Raw genomic sequence first — 24,400 nt, forward strand, 5'->3', positions numbered from 1 at the left:
TGTTTTCAAAATTTAAATACAATTTAGAAAAATATAGAAGGAAAAAAAAAAAAAAAACAATTACAAGCAACCCTTTTATCTTAAATTTTTAAAAATCAAACCTATTATTTAACCAAATTCCTAAAACAAAATAAGTTTTTAGAAAACTGTGTTTTTATCTAGATATAAAAATTAAATGATTAATACATATAAATATATATAGAGTCTCAAATGTAATTTGTTCTTGAATTCAAAATTTTGAATAGGAATTCGATTCAAATATTCTTTTCAAGAAGGGGTGAAAAAAAAATATAGAATATATATATATATATATACAAAATTTTAAAAAAAATCATTACGAATATGACCCATTAACATTTACACCTACTAAAGAAACTTCTTAGCCATCACACACAACAAATTTAACTACTTTTCAGGTTTATTCAAGAAGCCATCTCTTTTCTTTTGAAATTGAAGTAAAGTAATTAACTTCATTTCCCAATATTAGCACGTGCTCAATACAATTAGAAAATGAATATATTCCAAAGTTTTGATGGCTAAATCTAAGTCACTTTTCCCTCCCTAAAGTTAGTCTTAATTAATAATAAATTATACACCAAAGTGTTTAGATGGCTATCCTAAGTCAAGAGCTGTTTGAAAACCATTTTATTTCCATTCTTTATTCTATATATTTTCTAAAATGATTTTGCTTCATAACTTCTCCACTAGTCAAGCTTTTGAAATTTACGTTTGAAATCATAAAAAATTTAATGTACTAAAAATGGACTAGATTTCCAGCGACGCCACGAAAAAGAAGGGAAAATTGTATAACTTTTTTTTTCTATTGTTATTTATTAAAAATGTTATATATGTACAATTAAAGTTTCATTTTTTTTTAAAAAAAGAAGAAAACATGTGAGTTGTGAGCATACAAATTGCTTATATGTACTAACAATGCCTGAGGCCGAAACAAGAGCTTGCTATGTATTAGAAATGAGTGTATTTGTAAAGCTTGTGTGAAAGGAATTATTATTTCATTTGATTTTAGTTTGTCATTCATGGAATTTATGATATTTAGGTAAGTTTAAGGGTTTTAATATGTCAGATATTCCTAATATTAATTTCTTTTTCTAAAACGTCACTAAATTATTCCAAATATTAAAAACATTGTTAAAAATTATATTCAAGAACGAAAAATGAGAATATAAAAAAATAATCAAGGTTAAAATTGAAATTCATGAAAGTTACATTTAACATACCAAATTAAATCAATATTCAAATTTCAAAAGTAAAATTGTAAGATTTTGAGATCTAGAATTTGTAAATAATAGACATTTAAGTTGATTGATATTGACATTTAAAAGCCCGTGAACTATTTGGATGAAATTGTCTAATATTTCAAAAAGAAGAAAAATAATAAGAAGAATACACATAATTTTTATCTTGGACGAAAAAAAAAAAAGATGTTGACATTGGGACCTATGCATCTTGGCATGTAGGGATTGAATACAATGGAACTGATCATCACTAGAGAGGGGAGAAAGAAAATAGGTAAGTGAGGGACAAAGACCAAAAATGTCCAAGTCCACAATGATCATGTCGACCATTTGAAAGTGTCAATTAAAATATCGATAAAATTGTGATGATATACAAATATATGTGAATGCAAAATTAAACATTGAATTAATTTTGAGTCATCAACAACGTTATGTTTGGTTGCTTTCATTTCTTTTTATTTATTTATTTGATTAATTAGTTAGTCTTTTCATTTATTCTAACTAATGGGAAGATTAGTTGCTGTAGGTTTGAATTCGACATGGATTTTTTGAAGTTGGTTTTGTGCTTTGTTGTGGGTCTTTTTTTGTGCTAAGTAAGCTTTCCAACCCAAACTATGGTTTTGATCTTCAAGAGATTACTCATTGAAGCTTGTAGTGTGTTGTATCCTCTGATTTTGGCGAATTCATCACATGTGATATTTTTGCTATTGTGATAGTAAGTGGTTGAAAATTAAATTAGAAGCAGAAGGATTGTAAAAAGTCAAGGGAATGCTTGTGAGTTGATGTTGGTTTATGGCCTCTCATCCATGGGGAGCATGTTCTGGTATACACATGAGAGAGGTTTAGTGCAAAATAATCCAAGGACATTGTATTTTTAGATATAGATGTTGTGGCAAATTGATTGAGGTGAAATGTGGATTATTATTTTTACTTTCTAATTATTAATGTGAATTGTTGTGAAAAGATATATATTAAAGTAAAGTGAAATGAAACTTATAAAGGTTGAGATCAGTTGGAAGCATGGTGTTGGGAAGTAGAGGAGTTGAGGAGATGGGTATGGATGAATTGAATATGTATAATTAAACATCAACGTCGATTAGGAGTGAGAAGACGAAAAAGGATGGGACCAACGCTACCTTTGGCTTCTGCCCTAAAAAGTCAGCCGCGGTTTTTTCATTTCTTTATTTATTTAAAAATAACAATAATAATAATAATTTATATATATAAAAAAAAAAAAAAAAAGCCATGTCCAGCAGCTTCTGACTGGATTTTGTCAACGGTTTCTAACCCATTCATTTTAAAAACCATTCCTGGTTTCCCAGAACTTGCCCCCCCTTTTTTTCAAATCACTTCTCTTTTTCTCTATATATATCTCTCTCAATTTTGCCTCCAATATAATTCTCCACTAAGCACTCATTTCCATTTTAATTTCTATTTCTCTCTCTCTCAATTTCAGGTAGCTGCATTTTCTAATTCCTTCCTCTCTTTTTTAATTTCTCTCTATGTTCCATTGCAGTACTCTTGCTTTCTTAATAACTTTTTCTTTTCTTTCTAGTTCTTAAATATGGCTCCGGGATTGGCAGTTGAAAATGGCAATACCCTTATGGCATCAGAACCTCAAATGTATCAAAAGGGTGTCAAACATCTTTGCGACAATGGCTTAAATAAGCTCCCTTCTAAATACATCCTCCCCAACTCTGACCGCCCCGACACTTCTGACTACTCTCCCCACCTTCACGTCTCCGGACCTCTCCAACTTCCCCTCATTGACTTTGCACAACTCCTTGGCCCCAACCGTCACCATGTCATTCATTCCCTCACCAAAGCTTGCCAAGAATATGGCTTTTTTCAGGTCAGTTCATGACTTATATCGTACATTCGATGCAATTCTTTTTTTCTGTCACTTTAAAAAAAACATTCTGTCATTCAGTCATTATTCCCTCACCAAAGCTTGCGAAAATGTTCTACTACTTGTAATTTTATGTTGACGATCTGATTATGTGTAGGTAATAAACCATGGAATTTCAAATGATGTGATAACAAACATGAGAGAGGTTTGTTCAAAATTCTTCGAGCTGCCATACGAGGAAAGAGCCAAATACATGTCATCCGACATGCATGCGACAGTACGTTATGGGACGAGCTTCAACCAAAACAAAGACAATGTTTATTGTTGGAGAGACTTCTTGAAGTTAACTTGTAACCCTAATGATCTTCACCAACTTCTCTCCGGCTGGCCGTCGTCTCCATCCGGATTCAAAGACTCTGCGTCAACGTACGTGGAGGAAACTCGAGGGCTGTTTTTGAGTTTGGTGAAAGCCATTGTTGAAAGCTTGGGAAAAGAAATAGATGAGAATGAAGAACAATTATTGTTAAATGAGTTTGAAAATGGAAGCCAATTAATGGTCGTGAATTGTTATCCAAAATGTCCCGAGCCAGAGCTAACCCTAGGAATGCCACCTCATTCTGATTATGGCTTTCTTACACTTCTTCTTCAAGATCAAGTTGAAGGACTTCAAATTCATTACAAACAAAAATGGGTCACTGTTCAACCTTTGCCAAATTCCTTTGTTGTCAACATTGGTGATCATCTAGAGGTTAGTTTTCTCTCTTTAATTTTCTTCTTAACTTGTCTTCTTTCATTTTTTAAGTATATATTGCCCTTCATTTGCTCCTTACCGACTTTTCGATACGATCTATTATAATATGTTTTTATGACGTTTTTAATATTATATTACTGACTTTTCGATACGATTCACTATAATATATTTTTTTACTGATGATATAATACTATATTAAGAAAAAATATGAATCGATTTTATTAAACGTCTTAGCTAGTGCATCGAGTCTTTTCTACTTTATTTATTTAATCGATAAATTAAAGATATTTTATTTATTACTAATTTTTTAAGAAGATGAAGAAGAATATACTTTCTTATTGATGTGTATATTCATTAAGATTTTTATTGGGTAACATTGTCTTTTCCAAATATGTTTATATTTAATTAAAAAACTCATTAATAACTAGTTTAGTTAAAAATAGTTATAACATTAACTATTATTAACTTTTTTATTCCATAATTGGATAATGGGAAAAATACTGCTCTTGGTTGTTGTGTTTTTTTTCCTTTTCTAATTTTAGTTTGCTTCCTAAATTTTAAAATACTATACTTTCCATTATTAAGTTTTGATTTGGTTTCAATATAATTTTTGAACTTTCAAAATTTTAAGGATTCTACCTTCCAATTTTTAGTTTGTTTGAATTTGATCTCCCTAGATTTCAAAATTTGTCTTACTTATAAAAAAAAAGTTGAAATTAACTTTAATAGTAGTGAAGAAATAGTAAAATTTAATTAACCTCAACGTTTTTAATATTGAAAAATTAATTAATAAACCTAACATAAAAATATGAAAAACAAGTATTTTAGTAAGAATCAAAGTTAAAAGATTAAAATTTTAAACAAGGTATCAAATTAAAACAAAAATCAAAACATCTAAGTTAAAAGTGTGACAATTTAAAATACGGGAAATTAAATTGAAATTAAATTTAAAGCTTAAAAATCTAAAAATCCATATCAAATCAAAACTAAACTCAAAAGTTAGAGAAGAAAGATAAAAAATTTTATTAAAAGAATCTTAAATTAATAGTGATTAGATTTTTTAAAACTTTTTATATATCAAACTTAGTATTGCTTTTTTTGAGTTGTTTCATGTCTTTAACGTACTGTATTTAACCTTTAATATTAAGCTATCTTTGCAATTGGGTTTCACTAAACATGTCACAAACAATAATTAATCATTCCCAATGTGTCATTATATATATATTGAGTACTAGATATGCCACTAACTCACACAAAACCAGACTGTAAACAAAAAGTGATGGACTACTTGTTTGTATTTGTTTAATAGATGCTATATAAATGCATACAAATTAGAAGTCAAAATTTAGGTATATAGGGATATCTATATATAATTTGCAATTGGGGGGACCTGATAATAATAATATATTTTTTAATGACAGATATTCAGCAATGGAAAATACAAGAGTGTTCTACATAGGGTTGTGGTTAATGCAAAGAAGACAAGAATTTCAGTGGCAACATTACATAGTCTTCCATTTGATTCAATAATAAAGCCATGGCCAAAGCTTGTGAATGAAGAAAATCCAAGGCTTTATAGGGACACTGATTTTGGTACCTTCCTTGAGTACATTTCCTCTTGCGAGCCTAAGAGGAAGAACTTCTTAGAATCTAGGAAAATTATTCATTAACGATTACTAAAAGTATTTTATTTAATTACATAGTACAATATAATGTCAGAAAATATATATTTATATATACACACACACATATATATAGGTCATGTTGATATAAATAACTAAGTTATTTTGTGGGTCTCAAGGGGTAATGTTGGAAAAAGGTAAAAAACCAAGAAACCCTAGTTTATATAGATTGTATGTATGGGCAAAAATTGTCATTTTTGTAATTTGGAATGTGAAAGTGAAGAATTTGAGAAGTATTTCAATTCACCTTTAAGTACTATGAATAAAACTGTCCAATTATTATTGTATACCAGAGAAATAAATCAAATTAAAATAGAATTAAGAATCAAAATAAGTGCGATAATGAAACAATTATTAGAAGAAAAGAAGAAAAAAAGAAACAACCCACACTATTCATATATTTCATAAGTTCAATATATTACTCGAATTCAATGCACTGTTATACGAGAGAATCCTGAGATAATGATGGTTCACATCCTCATACTTGCAATTTGATTCTATTCTAAAAAAAAAATTAATACCTTGCAAGAGATTAAGATAGATTCTTATTAATTTAAAAAACTCTTAGATGGACAAACATCACAATTAAGTTATTGTGATTTCATCATAAAAGTCTAATAACTAATATATCAATCCTTAAAAGAGTCACTATATATTTACACAATTTAAACTCAAGAAAAAGTTTATAAACAATTGATAAACTATAATGACAAATGGAATTAGGGTAATGGTGTGTGCAAATCTTCACCCCATATACAATCTTCATAATTCACGGATCTTGAAACCTTTATCTTTGATTAACTTTTAAAGTGTTTCTAACCAACGACTCCAAAAAATAAACTGTAGAATTTATCACTGTTCATCTCCTCCAATTATGCATATCTCTCTATCATAAATCATCTGAACACTTTTTTTTTGTTTAAACTCACACTATCATGAACATGGGGGAGACTTCTACACCTTGACTATTTGTAACATTGTGATGCTCATCTTTGGCAGCGTCTCAATGCCACCCTCCCACCTTTCTTGACTTGAATGAGCATTTAGTCCTGCTGTCTCTATTTTTTTGGTATTATTGTCTCTCTGCGTTGTCCACCCTTGAGTTTTTTTTTGCTTCATTTATGCTTCTTCTCCTCGCTTCAAATTATGATCAATTCCTACCTAATTAACTTTTTTTTTCCTCGTTGTCCATGTGAACTTGGGCTAACATTATTGACAAGAAATCGGGAGTTCAATCCATCATCATGTATCAGCTTATACTAAAAAAAACTTATTTTCCTCCTTCTCTCCTAATTGAATACAAGCATAAACTTACATAAACCATTTAAACTATGAAGTTAACCAAATTTAGGTTATAAAGAGCCCTATTATGTGTGTGCTCTATATAATTTATATTAAGTTTATTGATGTACATATGCATGTATGGTTTTTTTTTTTTTCTTTTCATCTTTTAAATTAAAAGAGAGACTATTCAACTTAAAGTCTAGCATTATAATTTTTAAATATAATAGTCCAAAATACAAGTTCTTTTTTCGAAATATTTTATAACAATAAGATTGATGTGAAACAATTAGAATAACCAAATATTGATCCGTAAGTAAAACTATTAAATTTAAAACATATGAAAACTTGAATTTTGAACTTTGTGGTTAACACACATTTTTTACACACATATATATGTATTCAATCTATTATTCTTAGATAGCTAAACCCTAAAATTACTATATGTATTCATAAACTTTTAAAGTAAATTGTCATAATTGTACATTACGGAATCATGATTGTAGAACATAACATTACGTATGTGATAATATTATACATTGAATGAGAAAAGACCAAAAGAATCTTTTAATTTCTTTTCAAAATTTTCAAATCAGAATTAGTCTTTTCTTTTAATAACTTAGGTATTATAAACTTTTTAAAAATGGAAATTGAAAGGGAAGTATAATTTAATTTTTTAGGATGAGAAGTATTATTTAATGTATACACAATGTCAAACACAACTCAAAGCCATCTCAAGTTGTTAGCAAACAAAAAATGTTTTTGACTTGGGGTTTATTTACGTTGAATTTTTTGAAGCCACCAATTAATTTATTTATAAGCCCAAACCCATACGTCATGCTTTTTTATTTTTATCATTCTAATATTTCATGTAAACTAATTGATTTTCAACCTTATTTTCCTTTGACATATATATATATATATATATATTTAAATTAGAGCTATATAATGTTTATTTAGGTCACTGTTGTTGAACCCTAATTACACTCCAAACAAAAATAATGGTGTGTATATATATAGTTTTCTAAGTAACAAATTATGATTAAATTTTTTTATTGAAATATACAAAAATTAATGAACTGCACTATGCATTTTTTTAAAATTATTATTATTGAATATGTAATCATTTGGATTTACTTAGGAGAAAAGTATTTTTTTTAAGAAAACAAAACTCATTTTTATTTGAACACATTTTATAAAAACTAATTAAAATACATTTGAAAAGCCATCTATTTCTATTTTGAGTGGTTTTTAAATATCTTAATTACTTCTAAAATAATTTATATTATGAATTAAACATTGAAAAAGGTATTCCAAACCCACTGTACAAGTAATCTTTTCTTTTTAGACAAATTTAGAATTGGCTTCATCTTTAGTTACAAAAATAAATAAAGATAGTAAATGCATTTCATGTATCCAAAAGATGTCTCCGATTATTATTTTAATATGGGGTTTTTATTACCATCTTCGTGTGTATTATCAGGTTATTTACTTTTAATACTGTATCACATAACAATTTTTTTAAAAAATAAATCAAAATTTCAAATTCATTTTGATCTCTCAAATTTCTCAAATTTTAAGATCGTTACATTGTTATCCAAACTTTTAAAAGATAACTATCTTTTATCCTTAATTTTATTATACATATTTTAGAGTATGGGTTACATGTTAACACAATCATGATTTTATGTCAAATAAATTAGAGATAAATATTAAGCAATGTATAAAATGAACGTGGAAAAATATTACAATGAATAAATACAAGAAAGTTTAATGAGTAAATAGATATATTAAAGTTTTGTAGTAAAAAATCCTAAACGTACTTTTAAGAAAATTACAAATATTTTAAAGTTTTTGAAACTAAAAATGAATATTATTATTGTTATTTTTAGAAGGACAATAATCTAGTAAACAGTAATTTAAAAGTTTGAAGAACACCTATTCAGTGTATAACAAATCTATAAGTTTTATTGAAAAATAAATTAAAGAGTTGTTGGATTTTTTTTTAAAGTCAATTGCTTAACTAATGAACTCATACTATAATAATTTAGAGTAGAATTATAAAATTTAACATAAAGTTTTGAAGGACCAATTTGAAAAGGATGTTAGAGGTTAGAGAGTAGAGACGAAGGTATAACTTAGCAAAGAATAAGATTTTAAATTTGGTATAGAAAGAATCTTTTCAAAAACGAAAATGTTGAAAAATTATGGAATTTAGGAAATGGGAAAAGAGAAAAAGTTGCTTTGTTTCTTATTCAAAACGTCGGGTCAAGTCCGGCTATTTTATTTGGATGGGGCAATGAGACTTGACCCGTAAAGCCTCATGGTCTTGACTCAACCCGATATTTGTTGACCCAATATAGAGTCATTTCTTATAGTTGAGGTTTGACATTTTCCTTACTCGCCTTATGAATAATTGAATACTTAATGTATAGTCGCGGCCAACCGTGTCGTTTTACCTCCCACGTCAAACGTGGACCCCACGTGAATTTTATTTATTTTTATACTATATCTAATCCCCTATACATTATTGCTTCTTTTGTTTTAATTATTTTAATGGCTTGAAAAAAATTATATTCAATTCAGGGAGAAAAAGTATACAAATTTTATTTTAGTTTTTTTATATAATAAAGCTTTTGACTCCAATTTTCATTCGTTTCTGTTTCGAGTTTTTTTTTTTTTAATTTTTAATGTTACATTTTTACTTTAAAATTTTCACCTTTCCTACCAAATGCTAACTTTTACGAAATTAATTTAAAATAATGATAAAACCATAGGGAAAACTAAATTAACTATAGTTGTTTTAAATAAATGTTTAGAGGTTGAGTTAATGAAAAATCAAAATTATAAATGTAAATTTACGAAAACAAATTGAAACAAACTTAACAGTAAAAAAAATATTGTTTTGGAATTTATAAATAAATAGAAATTGAGTTGAAAAAAAAAAAAAAACAAATAGTAAAATTTTGAAAGTTGGACCAAATAAAAATAAAATTCGTGAAATTGAGCATAGCTAAATATTAGTAAGATGACTTTCTTACTTTCACCCCACCCATTTGTTGTACTCTCGTAACAAACTAAACCCAAAATGAACGATCAAAAAGTAGTTTTCCTCATTTACACATACATACATATATATATGGCAAATATCATAAATATCATAAACCCAAAATTCAAGTTAAAATCATGTGCAATGACGAATTTATTATTATTACTACAATTTTATAAATAAATTAAAATTTTATTTTCCTCGTTTTTACAAGAGAGATATAGTCATTTTTCCCTTTGTATTAGATACTAAATTTAAGGTCAATGTGGGCGGGCTGCTTTTGATTATCCCATTACGGAAGAAGCCCGGTTTTATTGGGCCACCTTACTACTCGGCCCACATCTAATTAAAGCATTCTAATTTAGCTCTGCCCCTACTTCAACATCATCCACCAACTTTAGGGTGCAACACACTTTTACCGTTGGGACGAGAGATAGTTGCAAATTTAGCAATTAGATTCAAAATAATTAAGTATATAGCAACATTTTAAAAATTTGCAAATATAGCAAAATTTTTCAAATTCTATCACCGATAGATCATGTTGTAAATATTGGTCTATCGGTGATAGACCATAACGAAATTATCAACGATACAAGTCTATCAACGATGGTTTTGCTATATTTACAAATTTTTATAAATGTTGCTATATCCTTAACTATTATTCCTCACATAGTTATCCATTGCAATTATCCTTGGAAATAATATAGTAAGAGGCTTATATATATATATACCTTAACTTAACTCTCTCCCCTCCTTCAAATATGCTCCCATCATGAAATGTATTTACTTGAAGAGACATTTATAAAGTAGAACAATTTTTAAAATCTATCAGAATATATATAAAAATTTTGTTCACTTTGTAAATATTTTCAATATCTTTTTTTGGTTAGTTATGATAGTTCCCTAAAACTTAATTCTTAACACTTAAAAAAACAAATCCACTTCCCTTTCACATTCATCTGCTTTTGTTAAACTTCTTAAACAAACAAAGACGCTTTCTTTTTCTATTTTTAAACATTAGTTGCTCGGTTAAAATTGCATTTTTTAGAAGATATTTTTGAAACAACTTTGAAGTCAATTTAAAAAAAAGTATGATTCATGTAACAATCTTTTATTATTGAAAACTAAAAGTTTTGGAGTTTTAAGAAAAATAATTATAAAGTCCATAATTAATTAAAAAATGACAAATTTCCATTTTGGAGGTTGGTCCTCGACTCCTCAATTCCCAAAGAAGAGTTTAAGTGAGGTGTAAGCTTGAGTTTGTTTTCAATTTTAGTAATTATTTCTGAATGTATAATGTTTGTTGTGTTTTGAGAGAAAGGTTTGGTGGGGGAGTCCAATTTTGATAAGAAAGAATATATACATATTTTTCATTACTATGAAATTTCATTTTCAACACTATATTAATTGAATATAATTGAAATGAAGTACAAAAATTGAAAAGTAAAATCAAAATTTATTATTGTCCTTGGATCTTTGTTGTTTTATGAAAATCATGATCATGACGTACGTACGTGGTCCTCTTTTTAACTTAGCATTTGGTGCCACTCCTTACAAAATAACACCATCCATCCATTCAACTCAACTACTCACTCTCAAAATCAAAATGGTCGTCGGAAACGAAACGCCCCCGATGGAGCAACACAATACCTCCACTACCGCCGACAGTGAAATCCAAAACAAAGCCAGATTAGCCATTATAGAGCTCGCCAACATGATCAGCGTTCCCATGTCCCTCAACGCCATCGTCCGCCTCAACGTCGCCGACGCCATCTGGCAAAACGGTTCCAACTCTCCTCTCTCCGCATCTGAGATCCTCGCTCGCGTGGTTCCGTCCGGCGGCGACGCCCATAATCTCGAGCGCATCTTACGTATGCTCACTAGCTACGGTGTTTTTGAGGAACATCTCAGCCCTAACTCATCTAACCACCGGTATTCCCTCACTGACGTCGGAAAAACTCTAGTCACGGACTCCGATGGCCTCTCCTACGCGCCGTACGTGCTTCAGCATCATCAGGTGCGTGACTGATACGTATTTTGAGATTTCAGTTACAACAGATCTGTTTCGAAATCATCGTGATTTTCGCTTTTTTACAGGACGCGCTTATGAGAGCGTGGCCGCGAGTGCACGAGGCGGCGATTGACTCAACGACGGAACCGTTCGTTAGAGCGAACGGTGAAGCGGCGTACAGTTATTATGGGAAGAAAACGGAGATGAACGAGTTGATGCAGAGAGCAATGGCGGGCGTATCGGTGCCGTTCATGAAGGCTGTATTGGACGGCTACGATGGGTTCAAAGGAGTTGAGAAATTAGTGGACGTTGGTGGAAGCGCAGGCGATTGCTTGAGGATGATTTTACAGAAATATCCTCACATTAAGGAAGGGATTAACTTCGATCTGCCGGAGGTGGTGGCTAGGGCTCCTACTATCCCCGGTGAGCTTAATTTCTTTGGAATTAATTACGTCCTTAATTGTCATTACTTAGCTCTAAATTTAATTAGCCTAGCTATAAGCTAATTAGTTGCCATTAGTAGTGCTTCATTTTAATTTAAGTTTTTGTTTTGAAAACTTGAGTTTATAAACAGTATTTACATTTTTTTTTAAAATAATTTATAACATATGTAATTTTATTTATAAATCTAAGAATAAAACTTTTAATTATAAATTGACAAAATTAGTAAAAATGACAATGTATTCCACTAAAATCTAAAAGCTAGAAGAAAAAACTGGATTTAATGGGTGTTGTGGTAAAGAGACAGGGGTGAGTCACGTTGGAGGTGATATGTTCAAGTCCATACCGACCGGAGACGCTATCTTCATGAAGGTACGTACGTGTAACGTGTTTATATAGCCTTTTTACTTTCTTCATTTTTCTGTGGTGATAAAAGAGAATATACATATGGATATGTAAATATCTTTTGAGTTTAATCCTCGCACCTCATCCTTTTTCCACTTTTGATTGACGTGTCCATTCATAAACCTCTTCATTCGCCCTGGACCCACACTCCATTGGAACTAAGTCATAAAATAAATAATCAAAATATGTCTTTGCCTCCCCATTTTTGGTTAACACTTTCTTTTTCTTTGCTATGTTCATCAATTATTCAAGCTATCCATCTCTATAAAATAAAATGTAAAGAAGGTTCACTTTGGTTGGGTTCAAATCTTTTTTATAACTTAAATAATCATCAGTCCAACTGTATAGAAACAATTGAGTTTAGTTTGTTTGGTTTATTCAATTAATTTTTTTTTCGTTTTAAAAATAAGTAAAATATTATTTAATTTTCTATATTCTTTTAGGATTATCAACTCATTTTAAATTATATATGAAAATATTTTTCTTAAATGTTAAAGCATTGCTTTTAAGATCGTAGGAAAATAATTTGGAAAATTGTGAAATTAAAAGTTGTCTTTATAATTGTATCTTTTGAATACCCCATGAATATATCCATGTAAAATTGGAATTTTGATATGGATACTGAGATCCATATTTTAATCCGCATGCGCAGTGGGTTCTATCTACGTGGACGGACGACGAATGCAAAATAATATTGGAGAATTGCTGCAAATCTCTCCCGGTGGGAGGAAAATTGATTGCCTGTGAGCCGACATTGCCGGAGAAGACGGATGAAAGCCACCGGACGCGTGCTCTTTTGGCCAGCGACGTATTCATCATGACCATTTACAAGGCTAAAAGTAAGCAGCGAACTGAGGAGCAGTTCCGGCAACTCGGCCTCTCCGCTGGATTCTCCGCCCTCCGACCATTTCATATCGATTACTTCTATTGTCTGTTGGAATTCCAAAAGTGAAATGTTTTATAAGATTTTCTTTTTGGCATATGAATTTATCTCAACTGTTTTCAATGAAATTTGAAGAGATTTAGACTCATACATTAGTTTTTTCATTTCTAGTATTTTAATTGCTGCTTTAATTGGAAGGGAGACATTTTAGTAAAACAAATATGAGAGTGAGAATTAATTAGTTTAATGTACATAATTAATTAAGGTTCATTAAAACAATTTTAGTCTTGGCATTTTTGAAAAATTCAAAATTTGTAAAGTTGACAAAATATTTATATTTTATGGTAAAATTGTGTAGTGAATTTTTGTATGAAGGCTAAATATTTTGTTGTTGTATTATTATTAAAAAAAACCCCATTTAATTTCAAATTGAAAATAACTCATTATGGTGTGTTCTGTAATTCAGTAAGTAGTACCAAAATTAAAGTTTATTATTTCAATTATTTTTTTATTAATAATTAATTTATAACATATTATAATGTTTTTTTTAAAAAAATATATTTATGATTTGACCATCAAGTAATTTTGTTTAACCTAAACGATTTGATAAAAGTTCAAGAAAAGTAATTGTTATAAAAGGTAGAATCAATTAAAAATTGAAAATAAATGTGACAAATATACTATGTGAAGAATTTTATCACAATATATTTATTTAATTGCTTAAAATGCAAAAAGAAAAGTAAAAAAAAGAGAAGCTATTCTAAACGTTGGTATTTATCTGTTGTTACAAGTTGGTTAAAATTGAAAAATAACCAAATTTAAACTGTGTCTTAGTAACAATTTGGTCTATAAATTAAGCTGGAGTATATAGCAACTTTAATACCTATACTTCTATAACTGTAATCTAAATGTTTGTGATTAATTATTTAATATCATTGTTAGAGTTTATAAACTCATATTTTGTCTCTTAGTTAAAATAATATATATATATATATGGCCATTTACATGCTATTTCATATTTTTCATATACCATCATTTATATATATGAAATAGTATGAAAAATAGTCTATACTATGTATTTTTACTTTGTATCCTTCTAAATCAAGCATAGCTCAATTAACATATAACTTGCTAGTTGTGCTCTCAATTGTATTTTTGCTTTGTATGCTTTATTTAGAAGGATACAAAGCAAAAATACATAGTATAGTCAATACGATTATTATTTTCTCTCTCTATATATATAGTTCCAACAACAACAAAAACTGCAGCAGCGATACACTCAAAATTAAGAACGGTTTCAATATTTTCAATACGTAATCTTTAGTATGGACGTTGGAGTGAAGGAAGAATAAGATGGAATAGACGGATTAATATGTGCAATGTACTTGTTGCAATATGATGTGAGACTATTCCACTGGAAACAAAAGAATCAAATTCTGTTTTGGGACATTGGGAGAAGGGAAGGGAAGGAAAGGAAACAACGCAGAAATAGAGATAGGAGAAGCAGAGATAAAAGACTAAAAATATATTAAACATTTACTTTGGTATATATAAAATTTATAATAGTGATTTAAATAAGATATTGGAGATTGGTTGGGTTGGATGCGATGGTGGAGGGTGGAGGGTGGAGGGTGGAGGGTGGAGGGTGGACCAACCAAACCATCCACACTCTGTAAGTTTCTGTCTTCTTCTTCCCCCCTTATGCTTCACCACCTCTCCTACAAATACTTGTTTGTTTTTTCCTACGTGGATAAATATTTTAGTGGGATACGAAGATTTCTTTGATAGAAAATTTGACATATAGTACAAGAGTTATGGATTATGTGTATTTGTCGATCATGAACTCGGTGGTTCAACTTCCATTCTCTATTGTACTAAAAATATTGAAGTTAAGTTGTAAATTTTTGTTCCTAAATATTTTTGCTTTAATTGTATTTTTAGAACAACTTCCATTTTTTAAAATTCTTTTAGGATGTAAAATTGAAAATTTAATGTTTTATTGCATTTAATATTGGATTATAGACATAATATATTCATAATTTTAAAAATTAATGAATAATGCTAGTTAATTATGAATTTTTAGATTAAACTGAATAACCTATTTAATATACTTGAAAGAAAAACAATTGATTTTGAAAAAAAGAAAATTAAGACAAAAATATGAAGGTAGTTAATTAATTATGGGATAAACGTATGAAATGAAATTCAGGGAGATTCCCATGAATAAATAAATAAAATTTATTAATAATTTGTAAAAGTCGGTTTCAATGGGGTGAGATCGAAAAAACGCCAATGGTTACGTTTCTTGGGAGACTATGAAGGGCAATGAAGGAGCGAGACGAGGAGGAGTTCAGTTGGATGTGTACTGAGAACTGCCACGTGTGAAGTGTTTACCAGCGAGTATAGAAAGTTATGTAGTCGCAACGGTTTTTAGGAATAGGGGGGGGATTCCGGCTGTATTTTGGATCGACGACATTGTATCGTCTTCAACAACTATAAATTCCAAAAAATATTCTCTCTCTTGCTTTTTGGAATTTGCACATGAAAACGCTTAGAAATGGCGGAAAATAATACAACACCTTTCGTAACAATGACCATTTAGCCAACGCTCTCTTTGTCTCTCTCTCTCTATCTCTTCTTGTTTCTTGTCTTTATAGTCATTGTTTTGATCACACTTCGTTTTCTTTCTCTCTTTCTTCTTGGTAATGACGAAGACGATGATGATCAAAATTGAGAAGGGATTGATATTTTTTCTCTACCTGATTTGATTGCACAATTGTAATTAAGTGAGTGGGTGTGAGAGACAGAGAGAGCCAAGGGAAAATGTTCAGGTTGCACAGGAACCGGCATGCGAAATCAGGGGAGAAATTTGATTTCAAATTCTCCAATTTCAAGGCCACCCAGGTGCTTATTTTTAATTTTGTGTCCTCTGTTTTGTTCTGGAGCGTGAATCATTCATATTCGTTTTCTTTTTTTGTTCTGATAATATATTTAGTGATGGGTCTAAGTTTATTTCACTTCCCCTAATTCAGTGTGATTTGGGTTTTTCATTTTGATAAATGATATCGCGATTGGTGGAGATCCCATCTAGTTTTATTAAGTAAAATGTGATTGAAGAAAACTGGGGGGGGGGAGGGAATTAAATGGGATTCAGTGAAATGTTTTCTGGGCTGTGAATTTGGGGATTTGGGATTATATTCATCTTAGATGTTTTCTTCGAATCAATGGATTGGGAATTAGGATGAAGAAGAATGGAAGTTACTGATTTGGTCAACGATATTTGCTTTCGAGTGGAACTTAGACTTTGAAATTGCGTTATTGTTTTGGTGATACCGATAACTGATAAGTGGACTCGGTCAGGGAGTTACCCCATAGTCACTGCTGATTGATGTTTAATACGATATTCAAGTTCTGTCCTACCCATCCTTTTCCCGATTTATGTGGAGGTGTTCATTTGTTTTGCTTCATATCACCATAGCGATTTTCTTTTTGTTGCTTGTATGAAAACAGGTGCCTAAAGGTTGGGACAAGCTATTTGTATCTGTAATTTCTGAGCAAACTGGGAAGGCAATTGTCAGGTCAAGCAAAGCACCAGTTCGTAATGGAAGTTGCCAGTGGACTGAGTCTTTATCAGATTCCATTTGGGTTTCACAAGATGAAGTTTCTAAGGAGTTTGAGGATTGTAATTTCAAGCTTGTTGTGGCCATGGTACTGTTGTTTGAACTTTATGAGTAAACCATGTTTATAAGAAATTATTCCTCTTGCCAAGCCTATGTTGTTTTTCATGACTATCCTTTGTTTAACCACAGCTGTACTTTGTAATTTGGCTTTTTACATCTTTGACATTGATTTATTGCTAAGGTGAGGAACTGATTATGATAGCCACTGGGTCTAATTTACACTTAATTTCCAATCACAGGGGTCAGCAAGATCTAATATTCTTGGAGAGACTATGGTCAACATGACAAATTACATAGATTCCAAATCTTCTTCTGCAGTCTCACTTCCACTGAAAAAGTGCAACCATGGAACTATTTTACAAGTAAGCTCCATTCTTTTTAACATTTGTACATGATGAGGTTTAGATGTATGTTTATTAACTTCTAAAACCAATACTTGGAATCAAATTTTATAAATTTCATTCTTTAGTTTAGTTTGCAGTCAAATGTACTAGTTTTAGAACTAATATCTGAAGACTGGAGCTATTGATCATGGATTTTATATAGGATTGCTGCCTTAAAAAAGTTTACTTTGTCATTTTTGCAGGTGAAAATCCAGTGCTTAGCTCCAATATCAAAAGTAAGGTCTGTATGATGGGATGGTTTTGTTCTTTTTTGTAAATATTTGATCATATGTTTGTTTGGCCTTTAAAATAATTGAACACATTTCAGGAGTGGAGAATTTAAACATACAGATTCTCCAAAACAAGACTTCAAAAAGGAAGGTCATGACTCAGATAGCTGCTCTGATATAACAGATAGCCAATTGTCGAGAAGTATTGGATCTTCCTCTGGTGCAGATTTATACTCTAGTTTACATTCTGGAGAAGCTAGCAGCAAGGCAAGATCATATCTGTCATCAAAATTTATCTCTTTATACTTTCCATTTACTGGCGCCCCTACAAATTAGTCCTGTTGCATGGTTAATCGAGTTTCTGGCATATTATATTAGGCTTTGATCAGGATATTATAGTGCCCACTTACCGTTTGCTTTCTTAATATGCTTTTTAACGAGGCATGGGATTTTTGGTCCGAATTAACAGTATGGGGATGCCTCATATAGACCATGTTAACATGCAGATTCGTTGATTGATCCACAAAATACAAATACACCTAGCTAATTTTTATTAATTACATAATGATTGACATATGTTAATCTGTTTGTAGGAAGCAAGTTTCTCTGCTTCCTATTCACAGCTCAGCAATTCGTCATCTGAGGTTTACGAATCCGTAGAGAATGACGCTGCAAAAAACAATTATAGTGATATTCAAAGACAAGATTCGGTGAGCTCACAGAATAGTGCTCCTTGTTTATCTCCTAATTCTGTAATTACTGGTTCAGGTAATCATTCTTAATTTTATGTCAAAATTTGGCAATGTCATCTTTAAGAATGTATAACCTTTCATGTAAAACTTTTTGGAAGCAGCAGAAGCAACGACTATTGAGGAACTTCGTGCTGAAGCTAGGATGTGGGAGAGAAATTCCCACAAACTGATGGCTGATCTTGATCAGTTGAAGAAAGAGTTTTCAGATCAATCTGAAAACCAGGAAAGTTTACATGCTGCACTTTCAGCAGCGACTGCAGAATGTGATGGTTTGAGAAAAGAACTTGAGCAACTGAAATTGGTGACTGAGAAGTCAAAACAGAGACGGACAAGCATTGAGGATTTATCATATCAGGATGGGGAACCACACATCCTAAATGAATTGAAGGATGAACTGAACTTCCAAAAAGAAACCAATGCTGATTTAGCTCTGCAGCTAAAGAGAAGTCAAGAATCAAATATTGAGCTTGTGTCCGTTCTTCAGGAGCTAGAAGCAACTACAGAAAAGCAGAAACTTGAGATAGAGGAACTTTTGGCACGGCACCAAAAAGATGATGATATCGAAAATATTAATAAAGAAAACAAGAAATTGGTGCTTCAGTTAGAGCATGTGAAGGAATCAGAGAAGAATCTTCAATTGAAGGTTGGGGTTCTGGAGAGAAACTTGGAGGAAGCAAAACTTGATTTACAGAAATCTGAGGCCTCAAATCAAAGATTCCCTCAGGATACTGAAAGGCAATACGATAGTCTGCAAAATTCTGAGGAAAATGTGGGGTCCTTACATCATGTAAACATAAATCTAGTGAAAGAAATTGAAATGTTGAAAGAAAAAGTTCTGGAGTTAGAGAAGGATTGTAATGAATTGACAGATGAAAACATAGATCTCTTGTACAAGCTTAAGCAAGCAAATGGCGACTCTAAGGGGGGAAGTTTGGCTCTTAACTCCACAGGTGATGAGCTTCTATCTAAATCTTTTGTTAATTTTGGATTTGAATCTATGAAACACAGACATTCTGAACAAATTTCAGAAGAAAAAATTGAGAAAAGTCCTAATGTGATTGAGAATAACGATTTCAATAAAAAACCAGAGAGTATGAAATTTGAGCTGGAAATCATAGTCGAAGAGCTCAGTAAAGAATTAACTTTGAAAAAGCTGGAGATTGAAAAACTTGAGTCTAGCATTTTATCCAAAGATGACGAGATTAAGATCCTCGAAGGTTTGCATAACAAATTGCAAGCTAAGTATTCTGATCTCCAGGAAGAAAAAAATCAGATCGATGAAAAGATGATGGAAGTCATGCTTGGAGAAAGTGATGGCAGTTCTAAAGGCTTAAATGGTCTGCGAAATGAAGTAAAGGCGCTTAGCAACAGTGTGGATTTGCATGTTTCTGCAAACAAGCTTCTTGAAAGTAAATATTCAGAGCTTCAATTTAAAAAACAAGAACTTGATCTCCACGTATCTCAGATTGAACAGGAACGCATACGGTTGTCAGAAAGCATATCTGTTTTGGAATCTCAACTAAAATACATGATGGGCGAGAAGCAGTCAATTCGCCTTGAGTTAGAAGACTCTAAGTCTCATGCTGTGAGTCTCCAAGATGAGTTTGATAAACTGAGACTCGAGATAGAGACAGAAAATGTTGATTTGAAACAAATGTTGAATGACTTGCAAAACCAGTGTGCAAAGGCTCAAGATCAATGTGAGTACCTGCAGAGAGAAAAAACGAAGTTGGAGGCTGCAGCTGAGCATCTCGTTGAAGAACGAAATTTGCTTAAAAAATCAAATGGAGAGCTGAAGAACAAGAATTTCGAGTTGCATGAGGGTTATTTTCGCTTGGAATCGAAAGTGAAGGAACCGCTTGAAAGGTCTGCACAGTATTTCAGAAGAATTGAGGATTTCGAAGATTATCTCTCTCTTGGGTTGGAGGATTTCGCCTCAAAAGAAAGATTCCTATCTTCGGAATTAGATTCAATCGTTGAAGAGAACATAAAATACAAAGAGAAACTTGCTATGTTCGAAAGCTTGTCTAATGAAACATATTGGGAGAAGGCAACTGAAGCTCAAGAACTTCATGGAGCCGTTGTGCATCTGACCAAGCAACTTTCAGCAGCCAAGAAGGATTTCAACATCATGCGAATGGAATCTGATGAAAATTTAACGGCTCTGATTAGTGAACTTTCCGTGTCAAAACAAAACCAAGAGACACTGATAGCTGACAATGAAAAGTTACTGAAGCAGTTGGAAAATTACAAATCACTTGAAGTTGAACTTAAGAACTCTGTCAATGACCTTGAACAAAAGCTATATGTTTCTGAAAAAGAAAGACGGCAGAATGAGGAAAACTTAACTAACTTTAAAGTTCAGTTGCAAAAAACAGCCCATTTTCAGGATGAGGTTTTTGCATCGAGCAATAAGCTTGAACAGAAAACTGTTGCTGAATTAGAAGACAGTAAACAGAGCCGAATTGACCTGGAAGAAAAGCTTCTGAGAATAGGGAGTGGGTCAGTAGTGGAAGAGACATCATTTCCAGGGATTGATGATTTAAGAAATGAGCTCTGCGAGATTAAGAGAATGAACAGTAAGTACCAACAGAAACTGAAAATACTTGAGGAGGAGAAAGATGGGTGCCTAAAAAGATCTCAATCCCTTGAAGCTGAACTGGAACATTTAAAAGAAGAAAAACAGATCCAACGGGAGTCTAGCAGTGTAAGGATTCATAGTCTTTCCAAAACCAACGACAAAAACATGACCAGTAAAGACATGAAGCTTCTTAAAGTTAGTATATTTTACTGCTCATTTAGACGTATATTTTGACTTTCGAACTGTTTATAGGAATTCTGAAAGCTAATTGTTTAAATATGACAGAATGGTGCGGTAAAGACAGTTGGTCAAAATCACAGTGGGAAGAAGAAGCCTAAGGACCCTAACAGCAATCAATCTCAATCTCAAATTAAGGTATGGCATTAAAATCCCTCTCTTTATACGCTTACAAATACAGCCTTTTTAATCTTCCCAGGTAGAGTTTACAAGGATGGCTTTGTAACTTCTTATATTATAGTATCGACAGGATGATAGTGGATGTGATATTGATGATGAAGGGCCTCACGTTCCTGAAGCTAAATCAATTTCAAGAATTCAGATGCTCGAAAAAGAACTTGCTGAGGCTTTGGAAGCAAACAAGAAATATGAAGATCAGCTGAGCAGGTAAGCGTAAGACCTAAGAGGAGCTCGGTTTTATATTTGTTCTATTATAAACATGAACTGTAATACACTTAAGCCAGTGGTTCTACAACTGTTCTTCTATAGACTTGTGCACCACCACATTCCCAGTTTCAGAATGTTGCGTTTATTGTTTTCTAAAAGAGAAACCTGGAATGGAAAGTAGAACCAAGTTGCCTCCTTACACTTTATTCATTATTGAAAGACCTTAATCTTCATTGCTTTACGATTTCAATTTCTCAATCTAAATTTTCCTCCTCTCTCTTCCCATCAAATTCAGGCTTGTTTCAGACACTCAAAACAACAAAGAAAATTCTCCCATATCAACAATTGAAGGCGATGTTGTAAAGACAAAGGAAGGATACGAAAGCCTTAACTCGGATCTAGAGGCGGAGTTAAAAGACATTCGTGAGCGGTACTTCCACATCAGCCTTAAGTATGCAGAAGTCGAGCATCAGCGAGAGGAACTTGTTATGAAGCTCAAAGCAGCCAAGAACAGCGGAAGAAGGTGGTTCTCATGAAAGTCGATACAAAAAGTGCATGTATTATCTTTTTTTGGTTAATACACACCAGTCTCAGGGACACTTCTCCATAAGTCATTTTTCAGTTCTCAAATGACTCGAGATTGAATCCTCCTGGAACACTGGTTTTAGGCTAACACCAAGAGATCACTAACATGGAAGAGTACATGGTTGTTTGAGAAGGGAGGAGATGGAGAGTGATGAAGAATTGAAGAATAACCTGAAGTTGAAGAAATTAGTTGGCTCTGCAGTTTCCATTGTTTCAAACAAGTTAAATTTTGTGTAAAAAATAAAGGCAATGATGTGAAACATGGCAATTCTAATTCTATTTTCCACTAGCAGAATGCTGAAATTGATATCTTCCGTGACCCTATCTTTTCCAAAGAGCCGTATATGAGTACACAACTCTTGGAGTCGTTACTCTTCGTATATTTTTCCTTCATATAATAGTCTACGTAGTGGTGATGGCGTGATTGATGTTGGAATTTGTAGAGATCTATAATAAATTTGTAAAGCAGATTAGCTCACTTCATTTTTGGTATAAAATAATATTCTTCTGTTGCTTCCTCAGGTATCCATTTGTCTTGCTAACCTCATCACTTGAATATTTTGCCTCTTATCTTCCTTATAACAACTAACTAATGGTGTGACCGAAGCCTTCTCCAAGTGCCCAGACATTACGCCATAGAAACTGAAACTGAGCTTTCAAGACAAGCCGATTACGATACAATTATGGTAGTCGCGACTCTCATAAACCCATGGAAGATACAGAGCGCTTCTTACAGATTATAAGGCTGAAATATTCAGTTGATTCAGGTTCATTCCCCCTCTATCTACTTTGAAGAGACACAAGCCACTTACATGGTCAGTTGATTCAATACTTTTATCAACTATTTAAATTTCCTATGGTTAAAAAAATAGTTACTACATAAGTGGTGCATACTTGATCACTTTGCTGAAAAGAGTGACATTTGGCAGGTTTGTAGGGGTAGCTCTGTGAAGCAAAAGCCTAAGGTAGGGTTGTTGAGACATGAGAGGCAAATACAATACAGAAAAGGAACAAAAGAAGGGAGATAGTGTTGTCACACTTGGAACAAAATAAGGTGGTAAGAGTATATCCCTTGGAAGATGCTGAATTTCTTAATGTTGCCTCCATTTTTCACTCTTTTTTTTTTTTTTTCTTTTTTCCATGTCATGCTTTACAAATAAGTTTTCCTTTTAACAAGAAAAGTGACCACACACCAAGCTTGGGGTCACGTCAGTCTCTTAATTTGCCTTTCTTCTCTGCTCTGCATATCTCCTATAACAACCAATGCAACTTCTTTAGCAAACCCTCTTTACAACAACACCCAACCCCATCACCACTTTCTTCCTCCACTCTCACCGGCCACTCCAGCAGTGGCCGGCGGTGATGGAGCTTTCACTTTTGGTGGGGAGATGGAGTGAAGTTTAGTATGGTATGATGATGAAGGTTTGTTGAAAGTTTTGTGTGTCTTCTTCAGTGGGGGCAGAAGAGATGTTTGTCAGTTCCTCTGGTAAGGGCAACTCCCATCCTTTGGCATTTCTCCAAATTCCCAGAAAAAGAAAAATCTCACACTGTTCTTCGCTTCTCCTGATATGGGCATCGAGAAAGTTCAGTACTTTTGGACTCAATAACTTGAATTATATTATATGCTTTTTTTATTTACTCTTTGGTATACTTTTTTATTCTTGATTTTGTATCCTAATAATGCAACGCTTGGTGGTAGCTTATTGAATATATATAAAATATAATATATAGTTATGGCCACTTGAATATTATCAATGCTGTGTACTCTTTCTCTTTGTGTTGTTGGAAATTAGAGATTATATGCTCTTTTCTTTGATTGACTTCCAACGAACCCATCATCTCTTTTGTGGAATAGAAATTTATTATCATTATTTTAAAAAAATAGAAAGAGTTTTTCTAAAAATTTGAAATGAACTTGTTCAAATCTCTTATCCATACCAGAATTATTCTAAGAATC

General features: G+C 31.9%; 3 protein-coding genes across 6 annotated transcripts; all 3 read left to right on the top strand.

Moving 5' to 3' along the window:
- Window positions 1-2,585: 2,585 nt before the first annotated feature.
- On the top strand, window positions 2,586-5,825 carry LOC101220578 (protein DMR6-LIKE OXYGENASE 1). The gene is made up of 4 exons (XM_004137948.3): window positions 2,586-2,712; window positions 2,812-3,108; window positions 3,263-3,853; window positions 5,278-5,825. The coding sequence occupies exons 2-4, from the start codon at window positions 2,821-2,823 to the stop codon at window positions 5,524-5,526; spliced, it is 1,128 nt and encodes a 375-aa protein (XP_004137996.1). The 5' UTR covers window positions 2,586-2,712; window positions 2,812-2,820; the 3' UTR covers window positions 5,527-5,825.
- A 5,574-nt stretch (window positions 5,826-11,399) lies between these two features.
- On the top strand, window positions 11,400-13,758 carry LOC101205175 (caffeic acid 3-O-methyltransferase). Of its 2 annotated transcripts, none has more exons than XM_004137810.3 (4): window positions 11,400-11,885; window positions 11,966-12,302; window positions 12,622-12,692; window positions 13,378-13,758. In XM_004137810.3, the coding sequence occupies exons 1-4, from the start codon at window positions 11,475-11,477 to the stop codon at window positions 13,675-13,677; spliced, it is 1,119 nt and encodes a 372-aa protein (XP_004137858.2). In that variant the 5' UTR covers window positions 11,400-11,474; the 3' UTR covers window positions 13,678-13,758. The 2 variants fall into 2 exon arrangements, with proteins under 2 accessions (XP_004137858.2, XP_011651979.1); XM_011653677.2 differs by having other exon boundaries at window positions 12,628-12,692.
- Window positions 13,759-15,905: 2,147 nt separating this feature from the next.
- On the top strand, window positions 15,906-24,198 carry LOC101220815 (intracellular protein transport protein USO1). 3 transcript variants are annotated; one of them, XM_031882579.1, is made up of 11 exons: window positions 15,906-16,512; window positions 17,119-17,316; window positions 17,528-17,650; window positions 17,875-17,912; window positions 18,000-18,168; window positions 18,495-18,669; window positions 18,755-21,429; window positions 21,520-21,609; window positions 21,722-21,858; window positions 22,154-23,258; window positions 23,373-24,198. In XM_031882579.1, exons 1-10 carry the CDS (start codon window positions 16,432-16,434, stop codon window positions 22,392-22,394), a joined length of 3,927 nt encoding a protein of 1,308 aa, XP_031738439.1. In that variant the 5' UTR covers window positions 15,906-16,431; the 3' UTR covers window positions 22,395-23,258; window positions 23,373-24,198. The 3 variants fall into 3 exon arrangements, with proteins under 3 accessions (XP_031738439.1, XP_031738438.1, XP_031738437.1); XM_031882578.1 differs by having other exon boundaries at window positions 15,907-16,512; window positions 18,758-21,429; window positions 21,713-21,858; XM_031882577.1 differs by having other exon boundaries at window positions 15,908-16,512; window positions 21,713-21,858.
- The last annotated feature ends 202 nt before the right edge of the window (window positions 24,199-24,400 follow it).

This window comes from Cucumis sativus, chromosome 3, assembly GCF_000004075.3.
Source record: "Cucumis sativus cultivar 9930 chromosome 3, Cucumber_9930_V3, whole genome shotgun sequence".
In the NCBI taxonomy this organism is placed as follows: domain Eukaryota; kingdom Viridiplantae; phylum Streptophyta; class Magnoliopsida; order Cucurbitales; family Cucurbitaceae; genus Cucumis; species Cucumis sativus.

What these genes read in the sequence shown, in the direction of transcription:
- LOC101220578 (XM_004137948.3), top strand. Translation starts at nt 2,821, where the DNA reads ATGGCTCCGGGATTGGCAGTTGAAAATGGCAATACCCTTATGGCATCA. An exon ending in AAGAATATGGCTTTTTTCAG is followed by an intron (nt 3,109 to 3,262) that starts GTCAGTTCATGA and finishes GATTATGTGTAG; the next exon opens with GTAATAAACCATGGAATTTC. An exon ending in ACATTGGTGATCATCTAGAG is followed by an intron (nt 3,854 to 5,277) that starts GTTAGTTTTCTC and finishes TTTTAATGACAG; the next exon opens with ATATTCAGCAATGGAAAATA.
- LOC101205175 (XM_004137810.3), top strand. Translation starts at nt 11,475, where the DNA reads ATGGTCGTCGGAAACGAAACGCCCCCGATGGAGCAACACAATACCTCC. An exon ending in ACGTGCTTCAGCATCATCAG is followed by an intron (nt 11,886 to 11,965) that starts GTGCGTGACTGA and finishes GCTTTTTTACAG; the next exon opens with GACGCGCTTATGAGAGCGTG. An exon ending in GAGACGCTATCTTCATGAAG is followed by an intron (nt 12,693 to 13,377) that starts GTACGTACGTGT and finishes CCGCATGCGCAG; the next exon opens with TGGGTTCTATCTACGTGGAC.
- LOC101220815 (XM_031882577.1), top strand. Translation starts at nt 16,432, where the DNA reads ATGTTCAGGTTGCACAGGAACCGGCATGCGAAATCAGGGGAGAAATTT. An exon ending in ACCATGGAACTATTTTACAA is followed by an intron (nt 17,651 to 17,874) that starts GTAAGCTCCATT and finishes TCATTTTTGCAG; the next exon opens with GTGAAAATCCAGTGCTTAGC. An exon ending in TATGAAGATCAGCTGAGCAG is followed by an intron (nt 21,859 to 22,153) that starts GTAAGCGTAAGA and finishes CATCAAATTCAG; the next exon opens with GCTTGTTTCAGACACTCAAA.